Raw genomic sequence first — 27,080 nt, forward strand, 5'->3', positions numbered from 1 at the left:
AACCAAGAATTCATATTTTTTTTCCTTTTGGAGGCTAAATTTAGTATTCAAAATCTTGTAGCTTTAAAAGAAACACATTTGCAACTGTTGTTTAGTATTACATCAGTTTTAACGATGGTAACCCTTTTTATTAAGTCATGTTTTATATGTTGTGTATATTATTTTCCACTGTTTCCAGAATCTAATTTAGGAGATTTCATTTTAAATTTCAGTTAGAAAGGAAATGTTGAAAGTATTGTATGTCTGAGGAGTATTTGAGGGCTAGCCTCTGTGTGGGACTTGATCATATCATCTTAGGCAGAAGAACACAACAGAACTCCATACCTCAAGCCGTGAATTGCAACAGCTGTCCCAGACTCACTCTCACAGTCTCTCTCTCTCTCCTCTCTCTCTCTCTTTCTCTGTCTCTCTCTCTGTCTCTCTCATTTTTTGTCTCTCTGTTTCATCAGAAGCACATACACAGGGCTTTGCTGTATATATTTTTAATTAAAGCCCGTGTTTAGATTTTTCCACCATCTCTGAAAATAATTTGAGACTTCACTGGGATAACAACAACTAGAAAAACTCAGATGTTTCTATTTATAGCTCTGCCATGGACTCTCTGTGCCCTGTTGAATGAGTTCTTTGACCTAGCTTTTCCAAAGTAGAGGTCATTATTCTATCACATTTCTAATTTACTTCCTAGGGATACTGAGAATTCATTGAAATAAAGCAACATGTAAATCCGATAGTTTATTGACCAAGGAAAACCTAAGGACAAAAAGGGTAGGCTTATTATGAAACTTGATGAGGCCATAAATATGATTTTAGGGCTACGTTATCTCCTTACTTTTCTCTTATTTACATTTTTAATTAATTATAACATCAGTAGGAAACTAACACCTAGATTTGTATGGCGAATCTAGATTAACTTATCAAAAGACAGTACACTAATGTAAGCCTGTCTTTGCTTTTTTGTGTTTAGTATGTGAATGTAAATATCTGTATTATAGAAAAAAGTTTAAAAGAATATACATTACAGTGTTAACAAGCATTATTTCTAATTTGTAAGTGATTTAAAGTATCTTATTTTTACCTGTATTTTATACAATGAACATGTATTACTTGTGTTATTAAAACTATTTTAAATCACCATTGTTTAATTGCTATCAGTTCAAAAATTCTATGCATTTCCTCCTAGCACACTGTATTGTTATGGAAATTTAAAAAATAAAAATGCTTATTTTCAGAACGGGAGGACAGAATAAGAAGTGTGAAATAAATGTTGCTACTATTGTAGCACATCTCACCCTGATGTTTCTCTTTGTAATATTATTACCTTTGATTATTCTAAACTTAAAAATTCAAAACAATTTAAAAATGTGTTTTTCAGCTACAGGACCGCACTCAGTTCAGTGACCGAGACTTAGCCACCCTTAAGAAGTATTGGGACAATGGCATGACTAGCCTGGGCTCTGTTTGTAGAGAGAAAATTGAAGCTGTTGCAACTGAATTAAATGTTGACTGTGAAATAGTTCGGGTAAGACATTTTCTATAATTTTCATGCTATGGTTACTGAGTGGCATAAATGAAAGCTTTAAAATCTTACATGAGGTGCTCTAAGCAATACTAGCAATAAAGTGAAAACATAACCCACAGAATAGGAGATAATATTTTGAAATCATATATCTGATAAGGAATTTGTATCAAAGCATGTAAAGAACAATTACAAGTCAATAATAAAAATGCAAATAACCCAATTTTAAAAATAGTCAAAGGAAATGAATAGACATTTCTCTTAAAAAGATATACATATTGCCAATATTTACCTGAAAATATTTTCAACAGCATTAGTCATTATGGAAATGGAAATAAAAATTACAAGGTGCCATTTACCCACTCTAACAATATTAACATAAAAGGTAGATAATAATGAGTTTTGACCAGGATATGGATAAATTGTTACCCTTATACGTTGCTGGTAAGAATGTAAAATATTTTAGCAAGTTTGACAACAATCCTCAAAAAGTTTAACACTAAGTTCTCATATGACCAAAAATTCCACTGCTGGAATGGATTTCACTCCACTCAAAAGAATAAAAAATGTATGTCCAACTCAAAAAGTTGTACACTGATATTCATAACAGAGTTTTCCATAATATCCAAACGGAAACAGCCCAAACATCCACCAAGTGAATGAATAGACAACATCTGAGTATATGCATATAATGGACTCTTATAGAGCCATATAAAGGAATGAAATATTAATACATGCTATATAATGGATGAACCTTAAAAACATTATGCTAAATGAAAGAAACCCGTTGCAAAAGACCACATATTGTATTATTTCATTTATATGAAGTGTCCACGTTAGGCACACTCTAGAGACAGAAAGTAGGTTAGTAATGCCAGGAGCTGGGGGTAGAGAGGGATGGGAAATGACTGCTAATATGTATGGGGTTTATTTTTGGCATGATCAAAATGTTCCAGATTAGATAGTGGTGACTGGTGCACAGCTCTGTGAATATGTTGAAAACATTTTAATTGTACACATTAAATAAATGAATTGTGTGGTGTTTTAAAAATATCTCAATAACATTGTTTAAAAATTGCCTGAGGTGAATTGAAATATATCTCATATAATGAATGATAGATAAAAAATTATTTTACATTCCCACCTACAGTGTAAAAGTGTTCCTATTTCGCACAGCGTTGCCAGCATCTGTTGTTTTTTGACTTTTTAATAATTGCCATTCTGATTGGCGTGAGATGGTATTTCATTGTGGTTTTAATTTGCATTTCTCTAAAGATTAGTGATGCTGAGCTTTTTCTCATGTTTGTTGGCTGCTTAAATTTCTTCTCTTGAGAACTCTCTGTTCATGTCCTTTGCCCAATTTTTAATGGGGTTGTTTGATTTTTACTTGTAAAATTGTTTAAGTTCCTTATAGATTGTGTATATTAGACCTTAGTCAGATGGGTAGATTGTAAAAATTTTCTCTTTTTGTAAGTTTTCTATTCACTCTGATGATAGTTTCTTTTGCTATGCAGAAACTCTTTTGTTTAATTAGATCCCATTTGTCAATTTTTGCTTTTATTGCAATTACTTTTGATATTTTTGTCATAAAATCTTTTGCCCATGCCCAAGTCCTGAATGGTATTGCCTAGATTTTTTCTAAGGTTTTTATAGTTTTGGGTTTTACATTTAAGTCTTTAATCCAACCATTGTGAAAAACAGTGTGGTGATTCCTCAAAGACTTAAAACCAGAAATACCATTTGACCCAGCAATCCCATTACTGGGCATATACCCAATGGATTATAAATCATCCTATTTTAAAGATACATGCACACGTATGTTCATTGCAGCACTATTCACAATAGCAAGGACATGGAAGCAACCCACATGTCCATCAGTGATAGACTGGATAAAGAAAATGTGATACATATATACCGTGGAATACTATGCAGCCATAAAAAGGAATGAGATCATGTCCTTTGCAGGGCCATGGATGAAGCTGGAAGCCATTATCCTCGGCAAACTAACACAGGAACAGAAAACCAAACACCACGTGTTCTCACTTATAAGTGGGAGCTGAACAATGAGAACACATGGACACAGGGAGGGGAGCAACACACACTGGGGCCTGTTGGGGGGTGGGGGAAGGGAGAGCAACAGGATAAATAGCTAATGCATACAAGGCTTAATATCTAGTTCATGGGTTGATAAGTGCAGCAAACCCCTACCACGGCACACATTTACCTTTGTAACAAACCTGCACGTCCTACACATTTATCCTGGAACTTAAAATAAAATAAAATAAAATATTAAAATCATAATGATCAATCATCAGAACAGTAGTTTATGTTCCATTTAAAAGATGTTGGTATAAAATTTTGAAAGTGGTAGTGCTGGTAAGTATTTAACAATCAATTCTTTAAGGGAAAAAAGCCTTAATTAATAGCATTTGCTGATTTCCGTGGTGTAAAGATTCCTACCACAGCTGATTCCATGTCTCACTCAACATAGAGTTGGGAAGAGATGCTAACAGTTGATGCTTGTGAGCAAGTGTAGGTTGACACCAGTACACACACTGGAAGATCATCTCAGTAGATCAAAAGGGAATTACATTAAAGAAGAAGTGACAAAGAGCCAGGCTTTGTAGTACACATCTGTAGTCCCAGCCACTCAGAAGGCTGAGGTGAGAGGATCACTTGAGCCCAAGAGTTCAAGTCAGTATCCCATTGGCTAAAGATTAGTCACATGGTCATACCAAACTACAAGAGAAGCTGCAAATGTGATTTTACTGTGAGAAACCATGTGCCCAGCTAAACCTTCTATTATTCTGGAAGGTGAGCACAAATATGGGGAATAGACAGCAGTCTCTCTCATTAGGACAACCTAATGAGACTCCAGCTCTTATCTCATATATATATGAAGAAAAGAGCAATATAGAGATAATTTTTAGAGTATAGATTTCTGAAAATAAATACTATTTTCAAAATAAGTACTGCCCTGTTCAGAGTCTTGCTTTTTCTTGTTAGAGTCCAGATGGAAAATTAAATTCAATACTGTGTTTGTTGAGCATGCTGCTATGTGTTAAAGTATACTAACAAGGAGAGAGAAGTGCATTAGACATTATTTCTATTTTAAGGAGCTCAGAGTCTAGCAAGAGGGATGACACAAGAAAAAAAAAATGGCCGAAGAGGAATTGGAGTAGGATCATAGTATGAGGAGCCTAAGCAACAGCCAAAAATAGGGAAATGAAGAGCATGTGTTCTTGTTGTTATTGTCATTTTTATTTTTTAATCAAATTTATATATGTATATAGCTTAGGAAGTCAAGTTCTGTAGAATTTGCTACAAAACCAACATTCCTCACTCCTTCCTTCCTACCATTTTGCAATAGCCTAAGTCGAAGCACTTTCCACTTTTAGATATTTCCTTCAGTATTTACTTTCATCTATGAATGATGTGTTGTAATAATTAGAATTAGGTTTAGCTGTAAGTATTTAAAAGACCTAAAAGTAACAATGGCTTAGATGAGATGTTTCAATTCCATATATAAGTCCATGAGTATGCAATTTACAGCTAGCATGGTAGTTTGTCTCTACAATGTCCACAGAAACCCTGATGCCTTCCACTTTCCATTCTACTGTCCCTATGATGTGGCCCTTTTTATCAAGGTACAAAATGATAGCATACATACTCGAGGCAGCATGACAGAGAGGGAGAAGAATAAAGGGCAAAGGGTGTTTACCAGCTGTCTTTTAACAAGAATTTCTGGAAACTACTATGAGATCCTTTCACTTGTATCCCATTAGCTAAAGATTAGTCACATGGTCATACGAAACTACAAGAGAAGCTGCAAATGTGATTTTACTGTGAGCAATCATGTGTCCAGCTAAACCTTCTATTCTTCTGGGAGGTGAGGACAAATATGGGGAATAGATAGCAGTCTCTCTCATATGTTTACATTGCAACTTCCCGATTTGTTCAATGTTAGGCATTGTCTATTGATTTTTCACTGTGAAATGCAAAGCTTTTAAAAAATCTCTTTCAAGATTTCCTCGTTGATTCTTTCACTTACATGCATAATTCCTCTCTCCTCATCCTCCTATAACTTTGGTCAGCTGGGTATTCATTATTATGACTATGTAAATGCTTTACACATTTGAATTATGTAGTGAAACATCATTTTTTTCCTTTTCTGTATAACTTAGCATTGTTTTGTTTCCCTGTAGTTCATAATTTACTTAATTTATATTTTTGATATTCATATGTTTGCTTGAGTTATTTTCTAGGTACTTACTACTAATTTATCTTTAAACCCTTTCCCAGTTGCATAAGTCTCCACTCAACACATTCATACACATTTGGTAGTATAATAATTCCATCATCTTAAAGAAATATCTCCTGGAATTTTCTGATCTGCTCCAACTGAATTGGTTATTTTATGCACCTGGACTATAACTGTTACTCTAAGATTTCCACTTCCAATCTGTTTTTCCTCTTGCTCTACTTTCAGTAAGATATCCCTTAATTTATTCTCCAACTTTTCTACTGAGTTTTTCACTTTTTAAAAAATTTGTCATGCCACTGGTACTAATAAGTACCTTGTGCCATGGCAACAATGTTCAGGTTCTATGGACAGCCATAGAGTCTCCTTGAGACACCCATACTACACGAGAGGAGACAGGGACAGAATCTCTTTAAAAACATACACTCCTAAAATAAAGATAAGATATCCACAGGATTCCTGGCTAGGGTTATCTCTGATATCAAGGGATTTTAGGCACACTGACTGTAAAAATGGCCAAAACTATTAACATCCGCTCCCCCTTAGGCATTACTATATGCTGAGTTTCTTATTCCTACACAAAGATGTTAATATGCAAAAAAGGAAGAAGAATTTTACCATTTTCTTCTTGCTTAATATTTGTTTAAACTCATATTAGACGAAAGAATAAGGAGCTGTTCACTATCCTTTTATTTCTCATGATTTTCACATACTAGAATGCTCATGGCAGAAAGAAAATTTGGAGGTGATACGTTGTAAGAGGACCACTTCTGTAACATGTGATAAATTATTCCAAAGGAGAATATGTTTGCAACATATGTTCTTGAGATTTCAGGAAACACTATTTATAAGTTTTTAAGTCTAATATACCTTCTAATTACTAATCACCAAAATGAACTTCACCTTAGGGTGTCTAGTTAACCATTACTTACAGTATGATTTGAAAGTTTCAGATTTTTTTTTTTGTCTTATATTTCTAAGAAGTATAGGAAGCAAAGTTGGTATATTTTTTCTTTGACCTTAACAATGATTGTTAATTTTGTGCATGTTTTTCTTCATCTTGAAATGTCATTTCCAGGTTAGTGCCTATTTACCGACTTACTCATTTAGCAAAGGTAAACTGAACACCTATTATGTGCCAGAACTTTTCTAAGTGCCATGGGAAAAATGCATCTCTCTCGAGGAAATTGAAATTTACTGTGATCAATTATTCCTAAATGAGTATAATACATTGGAGAAATATTTTGAGGCATTACATGCAGACTGTAAGTTGGAAGCACTGCTAAGTCCTCGAGGACAGTTAGTTCCCCCCTCTTCCGCCTTGCTACGATTCAGTTTAATGCCTGTCCTTTCCATCTGCATTAGGGTTATAGTGGACAAACATTAAAGTGTACCTTTGCATGGTCAAATATTGATAGAAACAACATATTTTAATGTTTGAGATACATTTTGCAGGACTTAAATACAGTTCATAGAAAACAACTTTATGTTTTTATATTTTAGATTATATTTATTTTCAAAGGAACATGGCTACATTTGAAGTGCCTTTAAATGGAACAGTGTTTATATAGCAAACACCCTATTATCTATTACATACATTGATTTAGAGCTGGGAGGCACCTTGGGGTTGAGTTCAATGCCTATCTATCTATCTATCTATCTATCTATCTATCTATATATCTGTAAAATGGAGCCAGATTAGCTTTCCCATAGTAGGTAGAGGCCAAGTCTCTTATTCCCAATCTAACATTATTTCCAGTTCTACCTTACTAGTGTATGCCTTACCGTAAGAAATAACTTGGATACTTCTTAAAAATATAGATCACCCTATTCTAGACCTACTGAATCAAAATTTGCAAGAAAGGCCCAGAGAATCTATATGTTTCCCTTCTGCAAATTATTCTTAAGATCAGGTAAATTTGGAAAAACCTTTATTACACTATGTCATTGCAGCTAAATATTCTAGCATGTACTTTTTATCCATAACACTTGGTCAAATTTTATAATTTATGTTTGTTTTCTACTTGTTTATCACCTGTACATATACATTTCTGTTGTTTATCATCTATATTTATACATTTAAGTTCCCTGAGGAAAAGACTATATCTATTATATTTACCACTGCATCCCAAGCACCAGAAACAGTGTTTGGTACATAGTAAATTTTCAGTAATATATGTGGAATGAATGAATGAATATCTAACAGAAAAGTGTACCCTCTATGTATAGCATACATGAACTAACAAATGTATAATACCATACATTTAAAATAAAAGTTTAGAATATAGCTTCATATTGTTTAATAGAAATATACTTAGAAATGTACAGGGCTTTAGAGTACTCATTTTTAATAGCTATTATGTTTGTGTTGTTAATACATAGCAGTTCTGGTTGAAAAGATACTACTATTATTTTTAGATTTGTGACCATTCTGGTGGGAAATTTATTATTCAGGAAAGTAAAGAATTTGGAAATCATTTTCCTGATTTTGCACATAAATAATCTGAGGCCTAGAGTGATAAAATAACTTGTCCATTGTTCATATAAAATGGTTGAAAAACCTAAATATTTTAAAGTAGGGGTGTTTAATCCGAAACAGTGAAAAAATACCGTTCACATAATTGATAGCTGGAATGTAGAAGGGAGAGTTCAGGGTGAAGAAGATCTGAAGCAAAGAACTGGAAACAATACCTCAATGAAATAAAACAATTGATATGATGCAGTTTAAGGAAGACCATTATGAAAACACTTACAAAACCAACTGGGAAACTTGCAGAGTGGTATGGTTCATATACCTGATATTTTTATGCAAAAAGAGGATGGACACTTTAGGCGCTCAACAGATTGTATGATACCCACTCACACTGGTAAAAGTGATCTTCTTAATAGTCTATACACTCAACTTCTAATTTCTGCCAGTAACAATCTCAGGGACACACCTAGAAATAATGTTTTGCCAGCTATCTGGGAAACATTTAGCTCAGTTAAACTGACACATAAAATTAACTATCACAACCTGCTATAGTAAAATATTTTAGATTGGCTGTCTTATAAACAGTATAAATTTATTCTTAATTGTTCTGGAGTCTGAGGAATCAAGGACCAAGGTGCTGGAAGGTCCAAAGTATGGACAGCCCACTTTCTAGACAGCTATCTTTTTGCTGTAACCTCACATGGCAGAAGGGGCAAGGAATCTCTCTGGGGTCTCCTTTATAAAAGCACTAATCTTATTTATGAGAGATCCATTCTTATTATCTATTTACCTCCAAAAGGCCCCACCTCTTAACACTATTACCTTGGGGGTTGGGATTTTAACATGTTAATTTGGAGTAGGGGAGACAAATATTCAGACCATAGCAGACTCTAAGATTAATTCAATTATCTATGATTCTGTAAAAATGTAATAAACCCATTAGCATTGTATTTATACATTGAATCATTTTTCCAGTGCCTTCTACTTTTGAGGAATATCCAAAGACGAAATAGTTTAGCTTTGGTTTGCAATAAAATCTCACATACTTCCAATATTCACATAACATATTATTTTACCTTTATCTTTGCACATTTTGTAATCACTCATTTCTGTCAAAAAGGGTGCAAAAGAAGTTGAAGATAAATAGAAACTTGGTTTCTGCCTTTTTTTTCTTCACTCTTCTCCAGCTTTTATGACCCAAATGAAGCAGAAATCATCCTACGGAGACTGGTGTTTTCCTCCTTCTATTCATACCATCATTTTCACAAACACTAGTGGCTAAGATTATTGTAAAAGAAAAGCTTCTGCATTTACAATTTGTTAAGTGTTCATAGGTAGAAAATAGAGAGATTACATGACAATTTTAAGAAACTTTAGTAAGCAATTGCCATTCTTTATCTTTTCTGAATTATAGCAGTCAATTTTCAACGTTATGATGTAATGACAAATTGGGTGCTAGAGTCAATAATAATTTAATTGTACATTATAAATTCACTAAAAGAGCATAATTGGACAGCTTGTAACACAAAAGATAAATGCTTGAAAGGATGGATACTCAGTGTTCCATGATGTGATTATTATGCTTTGCATGCCTGTACCAAAATGTTTCATGCACCTCGTAAATATATACACCTAACATATACCCACAAAAATTAAAAATAAAAAAGTGTTAAAAAGAAAAAATAAATGGAATTCTCCTTTTTAAACTAGTATTTCTCCTATGAAAGAGGTTATCAAGGCTAAGAAAATTAATATCCGTACATATTTTTATTTCATACTAGGCAATTTTCTCTTTTGCGTGTACTTTGTTCATGTGTTTCCAACTTCACATTTAGTGTCAATCCTAAATACATACAAGGAACTACATTTTATAAACTTGAAGGGAAAATTCCCCCCATCAAATATAAAGAAGATTTCATCTTTTTGAACTAACTAAATAGTTCTTCTGTTTTGCCCTGCATATTTTTTGAAATCTTACCAAGTATAAAGTTAACTTCATTCATGTTTTTTATTGACACAAAGAGTAGCTAAGGTGGCTTTGTATTTACGTTGCCCTATTGTGTAGAAGAAATTCTAGTTGATATAAAGGGCATCATAATCAAATTTAGAGCTGAAACTCTAAACTGTTATTTAGTGGTTTTCTACGCTGCTTTAGGTTTTAAGAATCCTTTTTGACATGACAAAACTAGAAAGGTTACAAGTTCTAGTCATAAAATGGTCTTTCTGAAAATTGCATAAGAAACATGGGAATAAAATTGGTTTCAGACTGTTGCTTCTGAGAAAATGGAGTAGACATAATTTTCCCTGTTCTTCTCATGAAGTAGAACTAAAATCCCTGGACATTATATAAATAGGAAACATAAGAAGAATCTGAAGTGTGGAAAGAAGTCACATCTGCTAGGGACCATGGGACCCCATGAATGACACTCACACAATGGTGAGTTTCCTGGGTTTTCTTTTGCTTCATATGCCCCAGAATAGATACTGGAAAAGTCAACAATCTAGAAACACCAGTAGGTGCAAACAAATGGAAAAAAGGAAAGAAAAAGAAAAGCCTGGCCTCTCTCAGCAAAGAACCAGGAAAAGGGCAGTCTAACATGACAGAAAATGTTTAGATAATGACCTCTTTACTTCAGCCAAATACCACGGGGAAAAACTGCGGCCACACCCAGCCTTACAAGAAAAGGCCAAGTGGAGGACCAAGACTTCTGCCTCACCACGTTGTGGAACAGCTAGATGCCCCCACCCCAGCAAAACAAAACAAAACAAAACAAAACAAACAAACAAAAAACACTCACTGATGGAATGGTGTCAGATAAGAAAGAGTGGAGAGCTGGATTAAAAATCCATTCTCCACCACTCCCTTGCAATGTCACTAGAAGACTTTTATTCCCTCCTGCACCTAGAGGTGATGATGAGCCCTTCCTCCTCCTCATTGGCGTGGTATCAGAAGATGCCTGTTGGAGCTCCTGGACTCCCAACTCCACCCAGGAGTAAAACGAGTCTCCTTCCCCAGTGGATGTCAATGGAAATCCAATGGACAACCTGGAATTTTACCCTCTTGTGACTGTCATAAGATAGGTAGATAGATAGATAGATAGATAGATAGATAGATAGATAGCCTGGATCAATCACTAAAAAGTCATACAAAGGGATACAGAAAAGTTCTATACATAAATATAAATGGAATTCTAAATATTTAAAAATACACCACAGGAATGCAGGGGAAAAATACAACTAAAGACATTAAAAGAAATGAAGGCAGAAAATGAAATGACATATTTAAGCTTTAACATAGAAATAATTGCATTAAATTTAAATGATCTAAATTCACAAACTAAAAAATAGAGACTTGCAAATTGGATTTTTAAAAATGACCTAACTTGATGTTGTCTACAATAAGTTAAAATATCATGATGTGTGTAGTTTGAAAATAAAAGACTATAAAATATACAGAATGCAAATATGAATCAAAATAAAGCAGGAGTTTATACAATAATATAAGATAAAGTAGGCCGGGCGCGGTGGCCCAAGCCTGTAATCCCAGCACTTTGGGAGGCCGAGACGGGCGGATCACGAGGTCAGGAGATCGAGACCATCCTGGCGAACACGGTGAAACCCCGTCTCTACTAAAAAGTACAAAAAAACTAGCCGGGCGAGGTGGCGGGCGCCTGTAATCCCAGCTACTCGGAGGCTGAGGCAGGAGAATGGCCTAAACTCGGGAGGCGGAGCTTGCAGTGAGCTGAGATTCGGCCACTGCACTCCCGCCTGGGCGACAGAGCGAAACTCCATCTCAAAAAAAAAAAAAAGAGAGATAAAGTAGACTTCAGAGCAAAGGAAATTACAGGGGACAAAGTGGGACACTATATAATAATAACAAGGTAAATTATATCAAGGAGACATTGCAATTCTGAATGTGTATACATCAGGTATCACAGAACTACAAAACATGAGAAGCAACAACTAAAAATTCTGAAAAGAAAAATAAGAAAATCCAAAATTATATTTGGAGATTTCATCACCCTTCTCTCAACAACTCCTATAGTTATTACATAGAAGAATATTAGTCATATAGAAGAACAACAAAACACCCTCAATCAATAAGGTCTAATTGACTAATAGAAGGCACAACCCAACAAAAATAAAATACACACTTTTCAAGTGCTTATGGAACACACTAAAAGATAGAGTAAATCCTGGACCATAAGACAAACCTCAATAAATTCTAAAAATCTAAATCATACAGAATATGTTCCTGACCACTATTGCATCAAAGCAGAAACCAATAACAGAAAGATGCCAGAAAAATCTCCACACACTTAGAGGTTATGCAAGACACTTCTAATAATCCATGGGTCAAAGAGGGAGTCTTTTTCAGTTTTTACAGATTTCAGGGTATAAGTGCAGCTTCATTACACACATATGTTGTGTGGTGGTGAAGTCTGGGCTTTGAGTGTACCTGTCACTCGAATAGTGAACATTGTACCCAACAGGTGATTTTTCAACCCTCACCCGTCTTCCACCCTCCTACCTTTTAGAGTTTTCATTGTCTATTATTCCACTCTCTATTGCCATGGGTGCCCACTGTTTAACACCCACTTACAAGTTATATCATGTGGTATTTGACTTTCTGTTTGAGTTATTTCACTTAGAATAATGGCCTGTAGTTCCATTTATGTTACTACAAAAGACATGATTTTATTCTTTTTTATGGCTGAGTAGTATTCTATGGTACACATGCACACATAGGGTTAGGGTTAGGATTAGGGTCAGGGGTTAAGGATGTTAGGGGTTAGGGCTGTTATATATATGTGTGTATATATGCACACACACATATAAACATATAGATGTACATATATACACACACATATACACATCTATTTGATAAAAATTATGTTAATTTTGTAAATTATGTTTTTACATCTATATGTTTATATATGTGTGCATATATGTGTATTTAAACATATAAATGTATATATGTATGTATATATAAACATATAGATGTACATATATACACACATACATAATCTATGTTTATATATATATGTGTGTGTGTGTGTGTGTATATATATATATATATATATGGAACAACCCTAAACCCTAACTCCTAACCTCCTTAACCCCTAACCCTAACCATATGTGTGCACGTGTGCACACACACACACACATATATGTATATAAAACTTTATTAAAGAAGTCATAGGGAATAAAATGAAATTAGATTCTAGTTTCTGGTCTGGCATGTGAGGAGCCTAGAAGGTGTCATTCATCTTAACAAATAAAACGTTGAACAAACTGAAAATCAACAATTCTTCTTAGATATGACAGATAAGTGAAGTTACTGGGCAAACCACTGACCCCAAAATTGGTGAGACAAATAGGCAGATACAGAGAATCACAACTTACTGGAGCAGAATTCCATGAGAAGAAACCTCCATGGGAACCAGTACCAAGGCAGGAAAACCTAAATTGTAACTGATGAATTGCTGGAGGCTCAGTGTAGACAAGTCGGAAAGTTCGAAACTCCAGCATGAGCAATCATGGAAGGGGTGATACTTTTGTGAGTTTTACTCCCAGAGGCTGTATCAGATTCTCACTGTGAATATTGGAGAAAAACTCCCTCATGCTCTTGACAGGAAGAGTGGAAAAGTAACCATTTTTAAGAAACATTAGAACATTCTGTTAAGAAAGCCTGCTCTTAAGAACAAATATTTTAACAGAGCCTAGCCTATTGGGATTTTATCATGACCTACCTATCCTAGGGCAAAAATAAACAACAATTATAACCAAATACAGTCCCCTTTAGCCATTCTGTCCCACCTAAGGTAGAGGAAAAACTGATAAACACTTGTAAAGTTCACAGGCCATGGCAAAGGTTCACTAAAAGACTGAGATCTCATCATAGGACTATAGGATGCTTTACCTTCCTCCTAACCTTAACACTACATCACCAAATGCCTAGTTCTTTCAGTTCTTTTAACCCAGTACATCATGTTTAACTTTTAATAAAAAATGACAAGGCATACCAAAAGGCAAAAAACAAACAAAAACAAAACAACAAAAGAATTTGAAGAGACAGAGCAAGCATCAGAACTGCATTCATACATGACAGGGATGTTAGAATTGTCAGACCAGGAATTGGAAAGAACTATGATTAACATGCTAAGGGCACTAATGGAAAAAGTAGACAACATGCAAGAACAGAATGGTAATGTAAACAGAGGCATGAACATTCTAAGAAAGGATCAAAAACAAATGCTAGAGACCAAAAACAGTAACTGAAGTGAAGAATGCTTTTGATGGTCTCATTAGCAGACTGGACATGACTGTGGAAAGAATTTCTGAACTTAATGATGTATCAATAGAAACTTCCAAAACTGGAGAGCATAAAACAAAAATACTGATTAAAAATGGAACATAATATACAAAAACTGTGGGATAAATATAACAGATGCAACATATGTCCAATGGGAATACCACCAGAAAGAGAAAAAAAAGGAAAATAGAACAGAAGAAATATTCAAAACCATAATAACTGAGAATTTTCCCTAAATTAATGTAACATATCAAACCACAGATCCACAATGCTTGGAGTATGCCAAGCAGGATAAATGCAAAACAAACAATAAAAAACGACACCTAGGCATATCATACTCAACTGCAAAAATCAATGATAAAGAAAAGGAATGCAAAGAAGCCAGAGGGGAAAAACAAATACCTTAATTACAGAGGAGCAACAGTAAGAATTAAATCTGACTTTTCCTCAGAAACCATGCAAGCAAGAAGGCAGTAGAATGAAATATTTAGAGTGTTGAGAGGAAAAAACAAACAATACCAACCCACAATTCTGTACTCAGTGAAATTATCCTTCAAATGTGAAGGACAAATAGACTTTTTCAGACAAAAATTGAAGGGATGTGTTGCCAGTAGAACTGCCTTGCAGGAAATGTTGAAAAGTCCTTCAGATACAAGAGAAATCATATAGGTCAGAAATGCAGAGCTACATAAAGAAAGGAAGAGTATTAGAGAAAGAATATTGAAGGTAAAAGTACATTGAACAGTACAAAAGGAATAAAATGTCAAATTTGTGGGATGCAGATAAAGTAGTGTTGACAGCAAAATGTACCATAATGAGTACATTAGAAAACAGGAAACTCTCAAATAAATAATCTAAACTCCCACCTTAAGAAACTAGACAAAAGCTGGACATGGTGGCTGGTGAGCACTTGCAGTTCTAGCTACTCAGGAGGCTGAGATGAGAGAATTGCTCGAGCCCAGGAGTTCAAGCCTACAGTGAACTATGATCACATTACTGTGACAGAGTGAGATCCTATCTCTAAAAAAAGAAGATAGTGAAAAAAAATGGAAACTAGAAAAAGACGACAAAATAAACACAAAGCAAACAGAAGGAAGGAAATAACTAAGGTATGAACAAAAATCAATGAAACAGAAAAAAAAAAGAAAACATTTACTTTAGCTTCTGCAAAATTAAACACTTAGGTATAAATTTAATGAACTAGGCACAAGGTCTGCATGAAGAAAACTACAAAACTCTGATAAAAGAAATCAAACATCTAAATAAATGGAGAGATATTCCATGGACATGGATAGAACAACTCAATTATATCAAGGTTTCAGTTCTTTTCCAACTTGATCTATAGATTCAATGCAATCCCAATCAAAACCCCAGAAGTTACTTTTCTTCTGTGGATTGTGCTTTTTATTACCATTTCTAAGAATTCTTCACTAATCCTGAAGCCCCAAAGATTCTCCTCTATGCCCTCTTGTAAAAGTTTTAAAGTTTTATTTTTTATATTTAAATCTATGAAGCATTTTGAGTTCATTTTTGTATAAGGTGTGAGATTTAGGACAGGGTCTGTTTTTGTTTTCCTATGAATATCCAGTCGCTCCAGCATTGTTTCTTGAAAAAAATACCCTTCCCCTATTAAATTCTTTTTGTACCTTTGTCAAAAGTCAGCTAAGCTGGTCATACTAGTGTAAGACTATTTCTGGGTTCTCTATTCTGTTTCAGTGATCTGTGGCTAGCCCTCTGCTAATAGCACACACTGTTGATTACTGTAAGTATATAATGTCTTGAAATTAGGTAGATATATTCTTTCCACTTTATTCTTTTTTATTCAATACTGTTTTAGCCATACTCACTCATTTTATTTTCATATGAATTTTAGAATTGTCTCATATGTATCTACAAAAATCTTGCTGGAATTTGATAAAAATTATGTTAAACTATGTATAATGTAATGTGATCATAGTTCACTGCAGCCTTGAACTCCTGGGTTCCAGCAATCCTCCCACCTCAGCTTCCCGAATATATGCAACTACAGGTGCTCACCAGTCACCAGGCCCATGTTAAACTGTGTTTAACAATTAGATGTTTGCCAAGTTTACCAATCTTTTCAGTGAACCCATTGTTTATTATTTTAAATTAATATCCTTTATTTTTTTGAGCAGTGTTAAGTTTGTGCTGCAAAAGACTAAACAGGACAGAAATTCAAGCTACAGACTGGGAGCAAATATTTGCAAACCACATATATGACATATAACTCATATTTAGAATATATAAAGAACTTCTCAAAACTCAACACTGAAAACAAACAAGCCCTTCAATTAGAAAATTAAGAGACATTTCACTGAAAAGGATGGCAAATATATGGATGACAAATAAGCACATGGAAATATTGTCAACATTAAGAACTTGTTGAGCTGTTGCTACATACACCTATGAGAACAGCTAAAAGTTTTTAGAAAATACTGACAATACTAAATGATAGCAAGAATGCTAAGAAACTGGATCTCTCATATATTGCTGATAAGAATGTAAAATGGAACAGTTTCTCTGGAAAACAATTTGACAGTTTCTTATAAAACTTAACATATAGCCATATGATCCATAATTTGCATCCTTGTGCCTATATCCTAGAAAAATAAAAACCATGTCTACATAAAACCTGCAAGTTACTGTTCACAATGGCTTTATATATAATAAGCAAAAAATTTGAAGCAATGCAAGCATCCTTCAACAGGTAAATGGTTAAACAAACATGGGTAAACATATATCATGGAATACTGCTTAGCAATAAAAATGAATGGGCTCGATACACACAACTTGAATGAATCTCCAGGGAATTGTGCTGAATTAAAAAAGTTGATTTCAAAAGGTCACATGCTGCATGATTCCATTTATATAATATTCTTGAAAAACCACAGTTATGGAGACAGAAAACAGATTAGGGATAGTGGGAAGGAGAGGAAGAGGAATGGTGTGATAAAGGGACATAGAACTATACACACATATTGTACAGTATCAATTTCCTTTTTATGATATTTTGCTATAGTTATGTAAGATGGAAGTTGGAGAAGATGGAGTGAAGAATAAACAAGACTTATCTTTGAAACTTCCCATGACTCTAAAATTATTTCATTACAAAATGTCTTCAAAATTGGTTGTAAATTTAGTAAAATGAAATTTCAGAGTGCTTGAAATGCCAAGGTAATAATATGGAGCCAAACAAAATTAACAGAGGGCACATTTTTGCATAGGAAGAACAAGATTAGAAATAGGATATGAATTAGAGTTATAGCTGTTTGAAAAAGAACCAGTTTATTTTTCTTTTGAAAGATTTGGTGAATCGTTTTCTTGAGAAACAAAACAAAAACAGAAAAAAGTCATCCTCATTAGACTACATGTTGCTTAAAAGTATGAATATTTATATAAATACCTTCTTTCTGCTAATAAATATTTTAAAGTAAAAGTCATAACTATTAACATTTTGAGGTGATTGACATACTGACCATCATGAGTCGATCATTATAAAATCTGTACATGTATTGAAACCTCACACTGTCACACTGTACCCCATAACCATGTACAATTATTATGTGTCAATTATAAATAAAATAAATAAGTTATAAAAATATAAAACATAATTATTTTTATTTTAGCATATTGACATAAACGTTTTTATCTTTCTATGTACCCATTTATTCCTTTAAATCCTATTTTATGCAGCATTCATTCATTATTTTACTGGCCAGAACTGCTAAGTTCTCTATGTTTACAAAAATTCCTCCTATATTTCTCTTATAAAGACTTGGATTGGGAATCGAAGAAGGAAATATCGTTTAATGGGGATTGAAGTTCCACCTCCAAGAGGAGGCCCTGCTGATTTCTCTGAGCAGCCTGAGTCTGGTTCTTTATCTGCACTCACACCAGGAGAGGAAGCTGGGCCTGAAGTAGGAGAGGATAATGACAGAAATGATGAAGTATCCATCTGTTTGTCTGAAGGAAGCTCTCAAGGTACTTTATATGCTGAATCTTCTAATAATAGCCTTTGTAAATTTGATGCATTTTTTACTTGCTTTTCAGCTTACTGCACTTCAAGTCTAGAGTCTTCAAAACATTTGGCCAAGTATTTGAAAAGAATAGATTTATTTTTAATACCTCCACCTAAACAATCTCCCACATCGTCATCACAAGGAACATTCATCTACAACAATAATAATCTCTTACATTTATAAATGTTATTACAATTCATACATTACAATTAAGTAAATGATTTTTATTTTATTGGAATTCTAGTCAGTTTAGGTCAGAGCATTATAAACACACTATAATGAAAGAGTATGGCATAATGTAACAAATAGCAGGCTAGTAGTCAGGAAATCTGGATGCAACTCCTAGCTTTTCATGCGATTTTTCATGAGACTTTCATGCAAAGTATTTAATTGGGCTTTAGTTTCCTCATCTGCTAAAGATAATTAGTCTGGATTATCTTTATGATACCTCTCAATGTTTCTCTAAAAGAGAATTCAAATAATATCATGTAATGGCACTATCTGTTCATGAGAAGTATGTTTCATTTGTCCTCAAGCATAGATATGATTCTCTTCTGACATATTTTTATTAACACTTTTATTGAGATTTAATTTACACATCATAAAATTCATCCATTGTAAGGCCATGTGAGGTGACTAATGCCTCTAATCCCAGAACTTTGGAAGACTGTTATGGAATGATTGCTTGAACTCAGGAGTTCGAAATCAGCCAGGGCAACATTATGAGACCTCGTCTCTACAAAAGGTGGTTTTTGGTTTGTTCGTTTGTTTGTTTTTGTTGTTGTTGTTGTTTTAATTAGCTACAGTCCCAGCTACTCAGGAGTCTAAGGTGAGAGGATCACTTGAGCCCTGGAGTTTGAGGCTGCAGGGAGCTCAAGTGATTGTGCCACTGTACTCCAACCTGGATGACAGAGTGACACCCTGTCTCAAAATATAATCATTCATTTTAAATATAGAATTCAATGATTTTTAGTAAATTTTATGCAATTCTACAACCATCATCATCACTGAAATCTGAATTTATATCACTTTCATCACTCCAATAATTCCCTTTAGCCCCTTTGCAGTCACTCCCTCTCCCCACTCTAAACTTTAGGAAGTCACTGATCTGCTTTATGATGATATAAATTTGTCTTTTCTGGGCATTTTCTATAAATTGAATCATACAATATATAGGATTTTGTATCCGTGATTGAGAAACAAAAAGGATCATGACGTTTCTCATTTTGCTTTTCGTTTCATTGAGCTCTGTTTAGAATACTTACAATGTATTTTCCAGTTTATTTTTTGCCTTTTAATTTTGCTTATGATGTTTTCCGATGTCAGATTTTCTTTTGTAATTTTTAAGTTTTCAAATCTACCAATACTTTCCTTTATGGTTTCTGACTTTGGGTCATAATTACAGTCTTTCCTTGTACTACAATCATGTAAATATACCCCTACATTTGCCTCTAGTATCCTTATAGTTTCATTTGTACAACTTGATATTTATTTCACCTAGAATTAATTTTGCTTTAAGATGTGTGAATACATCCAATTTTATTTTTCCAAATGGTTAACTAATAGTCGCTACACCATCTGTTGAATAACTCATCTTTTACCAGTGAGTTGGAATGTAGCTTTTTATTAAATACACACACACACACTCTCTCACACACACACATATACACACACATGCACGCATACACATATACACATGTGGGTCAAATGTGAGACTTCTTATTGTTACACTGATCTGATGGTTTACAACTCTGGCTTTATAAAATGTCTTAATATCTGGTAGGGCAATCATTCTTCTTTGCTTTGTAGTAGATTGATTATTGAATTGTTTAGTCATACAATTTGAACTGTTTAAGCATGCCTTTTCCAAATCTTCTTCCCCAAAATTCATTCGAGATTTTTCTTGGCATTGTATTAAACTTAGAGAATACTGTAGGAAGATGAATTCAGCTTTGCATGTATTGAATTTTATATAGTGTTTGGACATCCATGTAGAGCTGTCCAAGCAGGTCTTTGGATAATATGAGTGTGAAACTCAGATGAGGGCTTAAGACATAAGAAGAAATATGGAAGTCACCCACCATGAAAATTGAAGATTTAGTTAAGTGAAAAAATGAAAAACAAGAAAGGACAATGAACAAAGACTGTGTATTGATAAATGTCCAGATTTGGGCGTTGGAGGAGAAAAGGGAGCCACTGAAAGAACATCCAGAAACAGAAGAAGCAGGACAGTATGCTTTTCCTAAAACCAAGGAAAGAGTCAGGTGCAGTGGCATGCCTGTAGTCTCAGCTACTTGGAAAGCTGAGGCGAAAAAGATCCCTTGAGGTTGGGAGTTTGACGCTTCCGTGTGTTCTGATTGCACCTGTGAATAGCCACTATACTCCAGACTGGGCAACATAGTGACTTCTGTCTCTAAAATTAAGAAAAATAAATAAATAAAGAGATTTCAGAAGGAAGAGGTGTCATTATTTCAGTAGTTAAGTGAAAAAATGAAAAAAGTCTCATGGTCTCACAGAAGTTAGGTAGAAAAAGGGATGAGAAAGCCATTGAATTTGGTGCTTTAGAAATTCTTTTAAAAAAGCAATTAACTGCATGGGAAGAGGAGAAGCAAACAGATTGCAGTAGGTTGAGTAATGAAAGGGAAAGCAAATCTACTAGTATTAAGAGGGCCATGTATTTAAAGATCAGGTATTTGAAAGGTTATCAATGTGAATATTCAAGTTTCTCTCTCTCTCTCTCTCTCTCTCTCTCTCACTCTCTCTCTCTCTTACACTCTCTCTCTCTCTTCTCTTTCTCTCTCTCTCCTAACATTTGTTATTCATATTGAAGATGATACAAGAGAATTGAGTGTACAGGAAAATAGTGAGGCAGATTTTAAAATTATCAAGAAAAAAAGAAACATTGCACCATTTCCAAGCCCTTTATTTCTAATATAATTGGTCCTTTAAACCATTTCTGTCATTTGTTAGTGTTTACTAAATTGCATGTGCCTGGAGATACTTGGATATTCCCAGTGACTCATGACTGGTGTTTTAGAGCCTGCTGAGTAGTGGCTAGTTGAAGGAGAGTGGGGAAGTAGAGATTTGTGTGTGTCTGTGCTTGAGTGGGTAAGCTGAGAGAAAATATTCAGAGAAAGTACAGAAGACCCTAAGTGAAATTTCATTTCCCAACTCCCACTTCTCCACCTAAAAGATAATTTTAAAAAATAAGTAGTTGAAGAAAAAAAGTGAAAGTTAATTTTAAAGACCACTTAATGGTCCACTCTGAATGGACCACTGCTCCTACACTGACATTCTTTGTCATGGTGTGTTCTTTAAATCGCTGGCACAGTAATCAAGACACAACGATAAAAAGAAGAAAGAGAATTTAATATATGAATCACAAAACACTTGATCAGAAGTGTGACTGCCTAGAATTTTTTATCAGTGGTTTATTTTTCACAGCTGCATGGTAACCTTTTCATTCTCACAGAAATTGCAAGAGAAAAGCAAAAAATCTTTTTCAGATACTGAAAAGAGCCCTTTTTGGTACAGTTTCCTACTAGTTATGTCCTATTCTTTTCCTCATTTTGCTAGTGGGGAATACTAATCCGATTCATTTGATTAAGTGAATCATATCATCTGGCCTAAACTAATATCATGCCTTTAAAATATGCTAACCATTTTCCTTCCAGTTTATGAAAATGTATTTAAATATATTTCTACTTTGAAATTTCCATTAATTACATCTAAGAAATATAAAGAAAAAATAATTTTTAGATTATTATAAAATTAAGTGCCCATAGTACTTCAAAAACCTAACAACTGAAATTCAGACTGCTTATAATAGGGCTATTGATTCAGTAGCATTAGAGTCTTCTGCATATCTAAGAAGGGAAAGATTTCTTTAAATTAGGGTTACGTATTATGTATTAAAAATCAATTGAAAATCACATTAAAGTATTCTAGAAAAATCTGTATAAGCAAAAATTAAGATTTTTTTTTTTTTTTTTTTTATTGCAGTAAAAGGCAGCTTTGGTAAGAGTCAAAAAAAGTGCTGCTGGTCTTTTAGCAGTTTCAGTTCCATTCATTTGTTTCTGAGAGGGTAGATGCTTCCTAATACGTATTAGAGCTTCTGACTTACCTCTAACTTCCGCCTTCCACCTCCCACCTTCCCTTTCCCTGTGTAGTGGTGAAGAGAAAAGAAGTGTTGTTAGGAAAGATTAAAAACAAAAACAAAAACAAAAAAACCCTGCCTGAGCTCACCCCTCCCACAACTGCAAACTCTAGCAAAAGTAATAGCTACATGACTGAGCTCCTTATTTTCTGTATCTACAGTTAATAGACTGTGAAAAATAAATTTGCGTTTGAACAATTTTAAAGATTTTTACTATCCCGAGAAGCAAAATTTTTAAAGATGAGAACAATTAACATCTATGTCATTGAATTTTACATCAAAGCCTCTTTTTTTTCCGGCTGTATCTATTATATGGGTATGCACATGAAAGATAATTCTACATGCAGTTACTTAGTGCGAGTATATAGAGCCACCACATAGAGCGCCCTCTAGAGCTTTAACTGGTAATAATTCCACTTTATTATCCAATTAGCAAAGTTGCTTTTCTTGGGGAATTACCAGGCACATAGATAGTGTTTAGATTTCAAACATTCACAAATATTGAAGCTTCTGTAAGCGAAAGAAAACATTTTTTATTCAACTGTATCACTTCACATCCTTTTATTTTAGAAATCCTCAATATAGTTTTAATTTAAATCTTCCAAAATAACCAAACCATGTACAAAATATGTTGCCAGTAAAGCAGAACTGTGTACAAAGTTATGAGAAAAGGAGAATAGGAATATAAGGCAAACCTGCAAAGAATGTTACGTTGTTGATGAGCAATATAAACTCTCTTCTGAGGCCACTAGTGCTAATACTGTCTGATGACACTTTTTCCCTTCCTTCATTACATTTTGTTGCTGATTACATAGGAATTGAAATGTCTGTGATTTGAAATGTCTAAATAATGAGTAGGTAAAGGCTCCTCTGTCTATGAACCATTCTTTAAAAAAAAATAAATTGACCTGTTTTTAAGATTTCACATATAAGTGAGATCATGCAATATTTTCTTTCTGTGTTCAGTTATTTCACTTAGCATAATGTCCTGCAGGTCTGTATTAGTTTGTTCTAGCACTGCTATAAGGAAATACCTGAGACTGGGTAATTTATAAAGAAAAGAGGTTTAATTGGCTCACAGTTCCGCAGACTGTAAAGGAAGCATGTTGCTGGCTTCTTCTCAGGGAGGCCTCAGGAATTTACAATCATAGCAGAAGGTGAAAGGCAAGCAGGCAGGTCTTACGTGGCTGGAACAGGAGGAAGAGGGGTGAGGTGCTACCCACTTTCAACACCAGATCTCTTGAGAACTCACTCACTCTTACAAGAACAGCACCAAAGGGGAAATCTACCCCCACGATCCAATCACCTCCCACCAGGCTCCAACTGCAATATTGGGGATTGCAATTTGACGTGAGATTTGGGAGCAGACACAGACCTAAACCATATCAGGGTCTATCCATGTTGTGGCAAATGGCGGGGGGTGGGGGTGGGGGTGGGGAAACAGTCAAATATATACAGATACAGAAAAAAAAAAGAGGTTACCAGGATCAGAATATGAGGGAGAGGAAATAGGGAAATGCAGGTCAAGTGATAAAACGTAGCAAATATGTAGTATGAGCAAGTCAAAAGATTTAATATGCAACATGAGGATTACTATTAATAAATGTACTCTATTCAAGATTTTTGCTAAAGGAATATATTATAGCTGCTCGTGGGTGGGGATGGGTAACTATGTGAGATAGTGGATATGTTAACTCGTTTCATTACAGAAACAATTTATATGTATGTGTGTATGTGTGTATCTTATAACATCATGTTGTATATCTCAAATATACCCCCAAAAAATTAATTTTTAAAAAATATGGCAGAGGAGACAAAAACATTTAAATTGTGTTTGTAGTGGACTTTGCATCAAAATTCTGGTAAGAGTTTTCTGAATATCTTAAACTTGAATTCTCTATATAGTCATATGTGAGTTCCTGGATCAAACACATTTTCCTCTTAATAATTCCCCCATGCTCACACAAGGCACCCTTATATTTCTTTCCATGAAAAGGAATAGACTTAGAAAAATTTGTGAGGGCTGATAAATATTTTTGTTCTGCTTCCTAAGGTGAAGTAAAATGTCAGTTACCATGAGATCAAGAAATTCTACTAGTATTTATTCAAATAATCTCCACAACATGTCTGTGCCAAAAGAAAAAAGATAGAGAGAGAAGAACATTGCTACCTTGTTTTTTTAAGGGGCTGGTGGAGGGTAATCTGAAACAGAAGGGATTATACATGCAGACACCCTGTGCCTTGAACCAATCAGTTCCCCTAGCTCAGCCTGGAGAGTTTTTTAGTAGTCTGATTTCTCTGAATTAATTTATTTCTTTTACTTATTTTCTCATTTTTAGAATATTGAATTTTGATCAGAAAAGGGATACATGTTCATTTTAGAAAGTACTGGGAAATACAATAAAAAATAGAAACAACCCTATTCCTCAATGATAACCCTTCTGAAAATAAGGATGAGGGGATATTTTTGCCACTCTTTTCTCTTAGCATATATACAGAAGTGTGTTTGTACACACATACATTCACAAAACTGGAAATGCTCTGGATTTATGGTTTTATATCATAGATTTGAAAATTATGTTATCACTTTTTCCTTATTTGAATGAGAAACAAATGTTCATTGTAGAAAAATATTTAAACACATATAAGCAAAAAGAAAACAGAAAAATTAAAAATTACCCATAATTCCATCTAGAAATAGTAATGGCAATGTCTTGGTGGAAACAGTCCTAGTGTTTCTCCATGAAAATTTACATATTTGTATAATAAATTTATTTAAATTATATAGTAAAGTTTATATATTTTAAAATAAAATTAATATTATATGTATACACAAAATAGGCTTGTTACCTTCATTTTTTCACTTGCCAGTAAAACATGAATATTTTCCTTATCACTACCGTTCTTCTACTTCAATTTTGGTGGCTTCATAATATTTATTATAGAGATAGATTCTAAATTTCTCTATTCCTCAATTGTTAAGGATACAGTTTTTGTCCATTTTTTCAATTACAAATAGGACAGTGGTGACCATCCTTGTATTTGCCCCCATCTCTACTTATTTCTTTAGAATACATCGTTTGAAGTAGAATTGTTCATCAAACGTGTGAAATGAATTTGCCATTTGTGTCTTTTTATAATAGAGAAATTATTTAAATGATCTTGAAAATAGTATTCTCAAGAAAGTTTTGCGAAATGAAAAACGAAATTATGGCTTCTTTTTTTCTATAGAAGAGCCCAATGAAGTTGTTCCGAATGAGGCAAGGGCTCATAAGGAAGAGGACCACCATGCAGTATCCACAGATAATGTGGTATGTACAGTTTGAAATTCTTTTCTCATTACATGGCTGATTTCAAGTCCAAGTATCCAGTTGGTGAAAATATTCTCATTTTCAGAATAAAGTCTTGCTCCACTTCACAAACCAAAACAGAACTATTTCCAGTGAAATTACATATCTTTGAGGGCTTAGTAAATAAAATTTAAAATGCTGTCATTTGTATCACTAATTTTTTGATTGAGGAGATTTGCAAATATAAAAACCCAATACTTGGTACGTATATGACATTTTATATATAACAAGTTATTTTTCTTATTTTTCTTTTTCTTTTTTTTTTTTTTTTTTTTTTTTTTGAGACAGAGTCTCGCTCTGTCGCCCAGGCTGGAGTGCAGTGGCGCGATCTCGGCTCACTGCAACCTCCGCCTCCTGGGCTCATGCCATTCTCTGCTTCAGCCTCCCGAGTAGTTGGGACTACAGGCGCCCGCCACCATGCCCGGCTAGTTTTTTTTTTTTTTGTATTTTTAGTAGAGACGGGGTTTCACCGTGTTAGCCAAGATGGTCTCGATCTCCTGACCTCATGATCCGCCCGCCTCGGCCTCCCAAAGTGCTGGGACTACAGTCGTGAGCCACCGCGCCTGGCTAACAAGTTATTTTTCTTCAACACGGTTAGCAAAGAACAGATTTCTACCTATTTGACAGATGGCAGAATTAAAACAGAGTTTGGCATGAGATCCTGAAGGAAACCTTTTTTAGTTGTGGCACGTGTATGCAAAAATTTCTGACTCTGAGTTCTCTGTTCAGAACATACTTATCTATGGTGTGTTTGGAACTCTTTTTCCTCCTATTAATAGTTAAATTGTACTCTGGTTAGTCATCTTAAAAATCACAATATAGGAGGAAAGGTAGTATTAAATGTTTGAATAGCAAATAGAAGTAGGTTGTGCGTGGAGTAAAGTGGGTTTTGTGAAAATGTAAACAGATAGTGATGCTCCCTATGCAGCTGTTTTAGCAACATCTGTTTATATTCTGCCCTATCAAGT

At 34.3% G+C, this 27,080-nt stretch overlaps 1 protein-coding gene across 5 annotated transcripts in view; it reads left to right on the plus strand.

Annotated features, from left to right (window-relative positions):
• HDX (highly divergent homeobox) overlaps window positions 1-27,080 on the plus strand; it is a 188,687-nt gene that overhangs the window by 143,087 nt on the left and 18,520 nt on the right. For all 5 annotated transcript variants that reach the window (XM_031660578.1, XM_031660577.1, XM_031660579.1 and 2 more), the window contains 3 exons: window positions 1,373-1,519; window positions 18,361-18,568; window positions 25,994-26,073. In XM_031660578.1, coding sequence (XP_031516438.1) covers window positions 1,373-1,519; window positions 18,361-18,568; window positions 25,994-26,073 — 435 coding nt within the window. The remainder of the gene's footprint in view (window positions 1-1,372; window positions 1,520-18,360; window positions 18,569-25,993; window positions 26,074-27,080) is intronic.

The sequence above is a fragment of the Papio anubis genome, chromosome X, assembly GCF_008728515.1.
Source record: "Papio anubis isolate 15944 chromosome X, Panubis1.0, whole genome shotgun sequence".
Classification (NCBI taxonomy): domain Eukaryota; kingdom Metazoa; phylum Chordata; class Mammalia; order Primates; family Cercopithecidae; genus Papio; species Papio anubis.